An 11210-nucleotide genomic window follows, 5' to 3' on the forward strand; every position below is an offset into this window, starting at 1 on the left:
TGTACCCCCCAAGTTTGGAATTTTGCTTTCCAGAGGTTGGATCAAGATATTAGGTGGAACATTGCAAAACGATCTGTCCTATGCTATTGTCCCAGTTTTTTAAGGTGAGAGTAGGAGATTACACAAAGAGGCTCAGTTGGCATTTATAATCACTGATGAAAGGAATCCTAGTAATCATCCCATCTATGCTGCCAACACTGAATTTGGAGCCTATATTCTTCAAATTGAAGAATCACAATTGGCCTCCATGTAGCTTAGGAAACCGGTTTGCCAAATCACAGAGGAAGAAGGCCCACAAATTTTGGACATGTTCTTCGATGGATCTTTCTCTAAGGAAGCTGTAGGGGCAGGTGTAGTCCTTGTCTCCCCCACACAAGAATTCATTCATTTATCTTTCAAGTTAAATTTTCAAGCCACAAGTAACATAGTAGAGTATGAAGCCTTCATATTGGGCTTAAACACTGCTAAAGAAATGGGCATCAAAGGTCTGAAGGTGTTTGGAGATGCATACCTTATCATTGAGTAGGTCAACACAACTTTCAAAGCAAAGAATCCAAGGCTGAAATCATATAGAGATGAGGTATGGAAGCTCAAGGGTTCTTTTAATAGTTTCAACATTTCTTACATCCCTAGAATGAAGAACCAACTTGCTGATTCCCTTGTTGTGTCTACTAGCATGTTTATTCCTCCTTTGCCTCCTAAATTAGCTTATGAAGTTTATGTGAAATATAGACAATATCTGCCTGAAAATTTCAAATATTGGAAATTTTTTGAAGATGATGATGAAATTAATAGGTTTTTACAAGTCATTAATTAATTTTCTGAAATGCAACCAGTCCATGCTAAAGGACGAGATTGGTCAGGATAGCATTATTGAGCTGCCTTGTAACCATACACCCAAAGGATTGGTGCCCCTAGAGAAGTTGCTTGATCATAATGATGTACCTTATAAGCATGCTAAAAAATAAAATGAGTCTGGAGTTCATAGACATAACATAGGGAGTCTAGCCCATCCAATGTACATAAATCTGCCCACTCACTTGTCTTCTGCCAAAAGCTCCAAGTATTGCACCCCGATGAAACAATTTTCAGATATTTTTGCTTGGGAGTACAGTGATCTCAAGACCTATGACACCAACATCATTCAGCCTAAGATTCCACTGGAGAAGAACACCATCGCTTTTAAGCATAAATTAAGACATATCAGCCCTCTCTTTTTGCCTTTGATTGAAAAGGAAATCAAGATGTTGTTGGATGCCAAGATTATAGTTCCCCTATTGTATTCAAAGTGGATAGCTAACCTTGTGGTAGTAAGAAAGAAGAATGGAGAAATCAGGCTTTGTGTTGACTTCAAGAATCTAAAAAAATGCTCTAAAAAAAGAAAACTACCCCTTGCCTAAGATGGAACACTTGATGCAAAAAATTTCACCGGCTAGAGTCATGTCTTTCTTATATGGATTTTCAAGTCACAATCAGATTGTTGTACATCTAGAAGATCAGGAAAAGAGCGCCTTCACTACTCCTTGGGGCACTTTCATGTAATCCAAGATGCCTTTTGGACTGATGAATGATGGGGCTACTTTTTAGAGGGCCATGGACATAGCGTTTGTGGGAGAGAAGGAAAAGTTTGTCCTTACTTACTTTGACAACATACCAGTCTTTTCCAGCAGTGACAAGGACCATTTGCATCATTTGAAGAAGGTGTTTCTAAAATGTAAACGTTTTGGAATTTTTGTGAACCCAAAGAAGTCACAATTTTCTCTAGAAGAAGGAAAACTTCTGGGACATATTGTTTTTGCTAAAGGTGTAAATATCGATTTGGAAAGAGTTCAAGCAATTCAAACATTGTCCATCCCAAGGTCAAAAAGGGACATTCAATATTTTTTGGGTAAGATTAACTTTGTCAGGAGGTCTGTTCCAAACTTTTCAGAGCTAATGGAGCACATCACTTCCATGGTGAAGAAAGGATCAGAAATAAAAATGGACAGATGGTGCAAGAAGCTCTTTTGAAGCCATCAAACAAGCTATCATGGAAGCTCCCACTCTAATGAGTCCAAATTATACCAAGTAGTTTTATATCGTCTATGTTGCCTATTATGATACACATGCAAATCTCCTCGGGGCTGCACGTATAACATTTTCCAATCAATAATATGAGTACTATCATGTACATATTTTTTAAATACTGATAGATGAAAAAAATTATGAACTTTAATGTGACTAGGCAAATCTAATTGGTAGGGTACAAGTCCGAATTGATCCAAAACTTCAAATGGTACACAAAATCATGGAGATAATTTTTAAGATATGCTCATACGCAAAGTTATCTTCTAAGGTTTCACCCTAAGATAAACATGATCCACAATTTTAAGTTCCTTATGTGTCCTTTTCTTATCTTCATATCCATTTTGTCAGTGTTGCATTTCTTTAATGTTATGGTGAATGCTTCGCACCATATGTTCCATTTCCTGCAATAATTTTGGCCCTAATATCAATTTGTCCTTTTGTTGACTCCAGCTGAGGGGTGTACGGCATTTAGTGCCATACAAAGCCCTGAAGTGGCTTGTTTTTATGTGCGTCCGATAACTGTTATTATATGAAAATTAAGTTAAATGTAAATCTTCTTCCCACTCGGTAGGCTTATCCATTACATGCATTCTCAGAATATCCTCTAGAATTTGGTTGAATATTTTAGTTTTTCCATCCATTTCAAGATCGTATGATGTACCAAAATTTAATTTGGTACCCATGTTTCCTAATGTTTCCCTCCAAAAATTTGATGTGAATTTGGCATCTCGATCTAATGCTACCATTTTAGGTACTCAATGCAATCTGAAGATTTATTTAACAAAGAAATCATGAATTTGAGTTGTGCCATATGTCTATTGTATTGGTGTAAAATGGGTGGCCTTAGTTAATGTATCCATTACCAACATCATGAAATCATGTTGTTTCTTTATTCGTGCTAATCTTGCTATAAAGTCTAGGGATACTATCTCCCACTTCCATTTAGGAACAGGTAGCGGATCCACTAACCTAGCAGGGTATTGATCTTAAATCTTAACCTATTGACGCTGTATGTATTTTGATAAATACTGTGCCACTTACTTTTTCATACCTAGAAAAAATAGAGTTTTCCTCAAAGTTGTAATCATCTTATGGTATCCTGAATTCCTTGCGATCAATTGTTATGATACGCATCAAGTATAAATTCCTTCAATTATTGAATATTGATTAAATACAGTTTCCATTTGTAAGTTAGCAATTTTTCCACATTTTCTGTATAGACCTGTACAAGAACATGTTGCATTTTCAATTGTATTTACACATACTTTGGATCTTTATGCGTAGAATCTTTAATTTTCTCTAAGAATTTTATTGTAATACTATTAACCGATATTGCCATGGAGTTGTGAGCAAACTGGCTTAGAGCATCAACTACCTTATTTTTTTTTTTCTCCGTAAATGCTAATTCTATGAAAAAAGGTGAAAAATATGTATAATGAGGTCAGGACCTCAAAGGAGGCCGAAGCCAGTCCTCAGCCAAAAAAACATGGATATTACATTCAGCCCTACAACCAGATTTACAATACAGACTTCACAGGTTTTGCTTTGGTTCCTGACATACTGACAAAATTTAACAGACCTACAATCTTCATGGCCTTCATTGATTAAAAGCACAAAATAGCCTCTGACATAAACATTTGTAAGACACAAAATGAGACCTGGATTTGCTGTTGTTACTGCCGGAAGCATGAGAATGGACCAGACATCGACCTCTAACTTCAGACTCAAAATCATAAGAACAAAATTACAAAACATATGAGCTAGAGAACCACCCGACAAGAAGGAACTGTAATCAATCGGCATGACTGGGCAAAGCTGGCGTGTCCTCCTTTTCCTGGCTGTTAGAAGCCACCCATGTCACGAAACCTTCTTCGTCTAGAACCGGCTCACCATTAGGATGAGTAACCAAGTGCAGTACTCCAATTTCTCGTTGAGATGGCCCGCAAACTAACGCTTCTTCCTGTATTGGAACCGGCTGCTGAGGCACTTCCGAAGCAGGGGCGTCCTCTTGCATATGGTCCGCATGATACACTCTCCCCGCCAGGTCCCCTAGCAGAACACTGTCAACCTGGGAAGGTGAGGAGACGGAAGGAGTCGAACTAGACTGATTGCGCTCCTCTTCTGAGACAAATATTGTAAAATTGACTGTCACTATAGGCCTGTTGAGCTGACTCTGGAAAGTAAACCTGGAGGTCTGATAAGAATTGTTCGGAAGAAACCTGTCCTGATCCAAAGGCGAAGAAGAGGGAGGAGCTAAGGCTATAGGAGTGACAATCTGAGGCGCAGGTCGTGAAAGGTTTCCTCTATTTCCTGAGTGACTTCCCCTGCGCGGGATTCCTCGTCTGCGCGGCATGATTACAGGGGCAGAGGAGCTGGAAAAGCAATTGAACAAGAGCAGACCAGAAGAAGTGAAAGCGCTGAAAACTTCAGGGCGTCTCCAGAACCAATCAAACATCCATACCCAAATGACAATACAGTAGGACTGAAGCGGCTTGGCTTCATAATACCCTGAGACATTAATTGCATTGTGCGGATCCATGGCAATGAGCCAGAGTGTATGCAGAGCAGCCATGCTCGAAATGAATTCGAACCAACTTCGAGGCTGCGCAGGAATTAATTCTCCTGCCCTTAACTTGTTATATCCTCCTACGGCAAGTACCATGCAGTCCTCCCGCATGCCATCCGTTAGGCCAGCTGTCTGTCTGGCGGATTTCCTCATTGATTGCTGGAAGAGTCACCCGCATCCGGGTGAGTATTCTTGATCTGAGACTTGTCCCGAGTGACAATTTCCTGGACTTTGGCAATCTGGTCCTCAGAAACTAGGCTGGCAATAGTACCTTCAAAGTAGCCATCCTTAGCTTCCGCTCCAAGGCTGGAAAGAAAGTTAGCGAGCTTATTTCCTTCCCTTCTGGTGTGTTTACAAGAGATTGCTTGATGCTGAGAAAGCCAATTTTTTATCAGCTCCAGCCTCTGGGCCATTCTCCAGCTATTGCTTACTTTGTAAATGGGTGAACCGTGCATAAGCTTTATGATCATCCTGATTATGATTTGTGAATCCCCTTCTATAATGAGAGGGAAGAAACCTTTTTCCTGGGCTAATTTGAGACCTCTCCACAATCCCTCCAATTCTGCTGAGTTATTGGTGTCCCAACCTATCGAGCCCATGAAAATGCATTGAGGATTACCATTATGATCTCTGAAAACTCCTCCATATCCTGCTTTCCCTGGATTTCCCTTTGAGGCGCCATCAAAGTTAAGCTGGAACATGTTGATGGGTGGCGGAGTCCAATTGCTTAATTCCTGTCCCTGCATTGTGGGGTTCTTTATATTGATGAGCATTTGGTTTATCTGAATCCCCCAATTATCCCATATTGTTTTTTCCTGAGGTGAAGTGGGGAGATCTTCTGAGTGCCATTCTCTAATTAAGAGAGTCTCCATGATGTTCTGATGAAGTTTATTCCAGATTTGCTCTAGAGACATAGATTGATCTTTGAAGATTCTTCTATTACGCTCTTTCCATATGTTCCACATTAATAGGCCAGGTATAAGATGCCACAGAGTATTAAGGAGATTACTTTGAAATGGCCTTTGACTCCAGTTGCGTATAGTGGCTTTAAGATCTCCTTGTACTCTGCCCTCTTTTTGACAGCGAAAAGCGACCTTCTCCCAAAGTTTTCTTCCAGTTTGACATGTCTGCATAAGATGAATGGTCGTTTCCTCCTCCTTCCTACAAATGAGACATATAGATGGACCTGAGAAGCTTCTTTTTCTAAGATTATCCCAAGTTAGAATTCTATTGTGACAGAGAAGCCACAAGAATGTGGAGACCTTCAGCCAGTTGGATGTATGCCAAATTTCATCCCAAAGTTTATCTTTGTTTAGCCGATCCTGGATAATTATTTTGTACGCTTCCTTTGTGGTAAAAGTTCCTTTCTCTTCATAACCCCATCTGAGAATGTCCATTCCTTCTGAGATAATGATTTGCCTCTTTTGTAATTCTGTGTTGAGATGTTGCTTCGTTGGTTCAGAGCAGTTCAATAAGAATTGATTTGCATTTTTCCATTGCCTATGCTCTTGAGTTGTAGCTGTTCTCCAGAATTGGCTGACCTTGGCATATTGATTCATCTCCCGCTCTGGAATTTGATGATCTTGTAGAATATCTCTTAATCTTGGTAACTGCTGCCAGGAGTCTTCCCAAAACCGCGCAGTTGTTCCACTTTTGATTTCCCAAAAGCTGTGTTCTTGTATAAGACTTCTGTGTTGTATGGCCGAATTCCAGAACACCGATCCCTTGCTTATCTCTGTCATTCGTATTCGTTCTTCCATGGGACAGTTGCTTGCATATTTAGCTGTCCAGAGAGAGGCCCATGGAGTGTTGGGATGGGCTAGCCATCTCCACCAAATTTTTGCACCCATTGCTCTATTACTATGCTCAGGGTCCCTTAGCCCAATACCTCCTGCTTTTTTAGGAAGACATACTTTATCCCATTTCACCAAAGCCCATTTTCGATTTTGACCTGAGCTTCCCCATAGAAAGTTGCGTTGAAGATTCTTGATTTCTTTGAGAACCCATTTTGGGGCGGCCAGAATGGAGAATAAATACAGGGGCATGGACTGAAGGACCGCTTTGATGAGAACAATTCTGCTAGCCATATTCAGAGCTCGATTGGTCCAGAGGGTGAGTCGAGTCTCAAGTTTTTCCAACAATTGCTTCCAGGAAGAGTGTTTGAGAGCTGAGGCCATTAAAGGGGCACCTAGATACTTGGAGGGCAAGGAGGCAATAGTGAATCCCAGAATTCGTCCAATAGCTCTTTGGGTAGGCACAGGGGTATTGAAGAAAAAGATTTGGGATTTAACTCGATTAATGAGGGCTCCAGAAGCATCAGAGAAGATTGACAGAATAGATTTGAGGAGGCGAGCTTCTTGCACTGAAGGATGGCCAAAAAGCATATTATCATCTACAAATTGCTGGTGGGAGTAAGCAGGGGAATGATTGAAAGAAAGGCCTCGTATTTGCTGGGCTAGCCTAGCCGAGGTGATACTTCTACCCAATCCCTCTGCCATAATTACAAAAAGGAAGGGAGACAAGGGGTCTCCTTGCCTTATACCTCTGGAGGGACGGTATGTAGCTGAGGGAATACCATTAATTAAAACAGAGAAAAAAGCTGAAGATAAGAGGTTAAAAATCCATCTGACCCATGAATGTGCAAAACCAAAGGCTATAAGAATTTTTTGAATATAGACCCAACTGAGACTATCAAAAGCTTTGGATAGGTCTAACTTAAGCAACATACCTGGCTTCTTGGTTTGCTTTAAGGAGTGGATTATCTCATGCGTTAGAATAATCCCATCCGTTATTTGTTGTCCTTCGACATAACCCGATTGCTCGGGTGAGATAATCAGAGGGAGCAGCGGCTTTAGTCTTGTTGCTATTACTTTTGAAGTAATTTTATAGATGATATTACACAAAGCAATTGGTCTGTATTTGTCTGGAGTATTGGAATCTTCCCCTTTTGGAATTAAGGCTATGAAGGTGGCATTTAACCCTGGATACATCCATCTGAGTGCTCTAGATTCCTCCACTACCTGCCAGACTTCATCCTTTATCAAGTCCCAGAACTTATGAAAAAAATTTGATGTGAAACCATCCGGACCCGGCGCTTTCCCTTCCTTCAGGTGTCGCACTGCTTCTTCAACTTCTTCTAAGTTGATGGGCTTGATGAGAAGACTGTTGTGTTCCTCTGTTATTATCCTTGGTATGTTCTTTATTAGCTTGTTGATAGCCGGCATTCTATTTATATTGGGCTCCTGATGCGCTTTCTTAAAGTAACTGAGGAATTCCTCTTCAATGCCTTCATGAGTTTCAATTTTATCCCCCTGTTCATTTTTAATGTGAGTAATGTAATTTATCATTCTGCGCTGCACCGTTGTTTTATGAAAAAATTTAGTGTTTTTTTCTCCATTTTTTAGCCATCTAATCCTTGATTTCTGTCTCCATAATGTTTCCTCCTGTTTAGCCCTTTCTATAATTCTAGATTCTATGACTTGCTCCTGCTTGGTTAATTCCTCCGTGCGCCCTTCAGTGATGATGGTTTGCTGGATTTTCTTCATTTCTATGTTGAGGGTGGCTTGAGCCGTAAAGATGTTGCCAAATGTATTATGATTCCATCTTTTGATTACTCCTTTAAGATGCTTGAGTTTTTGCTGAAACTTGGACATTCTGGTACCTTCAGAGGGATTGAAGTGGAGCCAAGTTGATCTTACTAGCCTCTCAAAGTCCGGGTGAGTTAACCAGAATTCTTCAAATCGAAAGGGACGTTTGAGATTATTACCTGGCCTGTTCCATTGCAGTTCGATAGGCCAATGATCTGATCCTGAGATAGGAAGTATGGATGCTGTAAATTCCCCTCCTAAGTGAATTGCATTATCCGAGATAAGGAACCTGTCAAGACGGGAAGCAATCTGCTGCACTCCTTCTCTTTTATTACTCCAAGTGAAGATGCCATTGCTTGTGGGAATATCCACCAGCCAGTTGTTGTGAATAAAATTTTTTAGTAGATTTCCATCACTATTTGCTCTGCTTCTGCCTCCTTGTTTTTCTTCCATGCTTGCTGTCATGTTGTAGTCACCTCCAGAGATCCAAAGTGGATATGGCCTGTCTGAGTTGAGATCTGACAATGTATTCAGGATTTGAGCTTTTTGAGCCGTATCCTGAGGAAAGTATACATTTGTTATCAGCCCATAGATATTAGTACCTAAGAGATGGAAGGTTGCCTGAATGAAACTTTTATTAGCTTGTATATTATTTAGTTGGATGACTCGCGCATCCCAAAGGATTGCAAGTCCTCCCGAAGCTCCCTGAGCATCAACAGCTACTACGAGCCCTCCTGGCCAGGCTTTCACTGCTATTTTTTCCAAAAATGTTGAACTGCATTTCGTCTCCTGCAGAAAGAGTATACTTGGTTTTTCTTGCATCAGCATATTTTTTAATAATCTACCTTTCCTGGGGCTATTGAGCCCTCTAATATTCCATGATATCAACTTCATTGAGAAATTTGGGGGTTTGCGTTGAAATACTTGGTCAGTTTGGCATACCTCCCTGACTCCACTAATATTTCTCCAATCTTGATGGTTCTCTCTAATGTCGTTTTCCTCCCTCTCTTCTTATTATCCTTGGTGATAAATTTGCCATCCCATGGACTTCCTATTTGGACTCCTAGAGAGTATTTCTTCTGTGCTTTGTTCAAGACTTCTACTAGGTTATCCACTTGCCGTTCTGGTATTTTTTCAAAATTCCTTGTTTTGCATGCTAGTTCCAGGCCTAGTATGTCCAGCTCCCCTATGTCTAAAGGCTCCGGATCTTCTTCCATAATTTGAGGTTCTTGGGAGGTATCTGCTTGTTCCTTTGATAATTTTTCATTTGGCACCGTGTATTCAACATCCATTCCTTGTGAATGCCATGAAGTGGATGTAGGTTGAGATTGCATGTTTGATTGTTTCTGAATCTTCTTTCCTATTTGCTCTGAGGTTTCTCCTGGTTGTTCTGGATCGGCTTCTTTGTCCTTCTGCCTGTCCTTCTCCAGATCTTGCTCATCATTTTTGGCCAGTGCCTCGAAACTATTGCTAGTTGTGGGCATTGTCTTATTAGCTGGATTTGCCTTGGGATTACCTGTTGCTTTCTTGTTCCCTCTCCTTCGATTTGTTACCCTAGTGAAGCCATCTGTTGTTTGATTATCTGAACTCTCTTGGGATGAGGGTTTCTTATTTTGTGGACAGTCTCTGTAGAGATGCCCTATATCATGGCATTTCCTGCACCTAAATGGTACATGCTCATAGTCTATAACTTGAATCCACTCAGAGTCTTCATGAAAGAAACTTACCGTGTCTGGCAGCGCTTGCTTGAGATCCATATAGACACAGATCCGAGCATAGGACGTGTATCTACATGATTTTGTTTCTTCTGCAATCTTTACGAACTCGCCAAGAGCATTCCCAATCTCTTGTAGAGATTTTTCTTCCCAGTACTCCCACGGCAATGAAGAAATCCTTATCCACATTGGCGCAGAGCTCAAGTCCTCCTTATCTGGGTTGAACCTTTCGACCCACGCTTTGAGATATAATCCTGCGGAGTTGAAGAAATAGGGACCCCCATCCAATATTCTGTTGCGATCTTCCAGGCAATTAAAAACTGCTGTAAAAAACCCCTTTGCTCCCAGGTGCAAAGAGATGTGCCCCTTTGGATGCCATTTAGCGCTAATCCAACTTCTCAGCGCTTTCTCCATCGGCCATATTCCTATGAATTTACCAATCAGCGCGTGATCTCTCATGTACTGTATCCTGGCATTGATACGGTGACTTGGGAACTCCACCCTTGGTCTGTGGGTAGCTACTGGCTTACAAGTTGAAGAACTTGCCCTGCTTCTTTCCTCTGTTTCTATGTCCTTACCCTTCCGCTTATTCATTTCCAGAGTACCGCCGCTCAGTTCATTGTCATTTTCCCTGTCTTCCGTGTGCTGTGTCCGCCCGTCCGTATTGGGGGGAGGCTCCTGGCCCTCCCCCTGAGGAAGTTGCATTCTACTTTTCCCTTATGGCCGCGTAGCCCTGATCACCAGTCCGCCTGAAACTACCGTATGAACCGAGTTTGACAGGCCTGCCGTTGCAGGTTTCACAGAAACCCTAGTTTTGGTAGCAGCGGCCGTAGGTCCTTCCTTTCCAACTTCATCAACTACCTTATTTTATTTACCTTTGGTGTTCTTAATATCAAATTCAAACTCATTAAGAAATGCCATCCATCAAGCATGTCTTGCATTGAGGTCTCGTTGGCTGAATAAATACTTTTGGTGGAAAAGATCTATTGACAAAGTGAATTTCTTACCTAAAAGCGAGTGCCTCCACATTTCCAAGGTGCATATAATAGCAGCTAATTCTAGATCGTATACAACATAATTTCTTTCATGATTCTTCAAATTTCTTGATTCATATGATATTACAGAATTATGTTGCAACAAAACTCCTCTGGGTCCCTCCATACACACATACGTACACATTGTAAATTCCTTATTTGGATATACCAATTTTAAGGTAGGAGTTGTGGTAAGTGCACGTTTAAATTTATCAAAACTCCTCTCACATTCAACTGACCA

General features: G+C 40.9%; 1 protein-coding gene across 1 annotated transcript; it reads right to left on the reverse strand.

Moving 5' to 3' along the window:
• Positions 1–4782: 4782 nt before the first annotated feature.
• LOC149171183 (uncharacterized) lies at positions 4783–9048 on the reverse strand. The gene is made up of 3 exons (XM_089425873.1): positions 8332–9048; positions 7362–7944; positions 4783–7196 (listed from the first exon to the last, which is right to left on the reverse strand). The coding sequence occupies exons 1-3, from the start codon at positions 9046–9048 to the stop codon at positions 4783–4785; spliced, it is 3714 nt and encodes a 1237-aa protein (XP_089281999.1).
• Between the last annotated feature and the right edge of the window lie 2162 nt (positions 9049–11210).

The sequence above is a fragment of the Pinus tabuliformis genome, chromosome 4_2 (genome assembly GCF_031772625.1).
Source record: "Pinus tabuliformis cultivar Carrire ecotype Pingquan chromosome 4_2, CPIR1, whole genome shotgun sequence".
Classification (NCBI taxonomy): Eukaryota; Viridiplantae; Streptophyta; class Pinopsida; order Pinales; family Pinaceae; genus Pinus; species Pinus tabuliformis.

What these genes read in the sequence shown, in the direction of transcription:
- LOC149171183 (XM_089425873.1), bottom strand. Translation starts at nt 9,048, where the DNA reads ATGCTGATGCAAGAAAAACCAAGTATACTCTTTCTGCAGGAGACGAAA. An exon ending in ACCCGGACTTTGAGAGGCTA is followed by an intron (nt 7,945 to 8,331) that starts GTAAGATCAACT and finishes AAAAATGAACAG; the next exon opens with GGGGATAAAATTGAAACTCA. An exon ending in AAAGCAAACCAAGAAGCCAG is followed by an intron (nt 7,197 to 7,361) that starts GTATGTTGCTTA and finishes GTATTCCCTCAG; the next exon opens with CTACATACCGTCCCTCCAGA.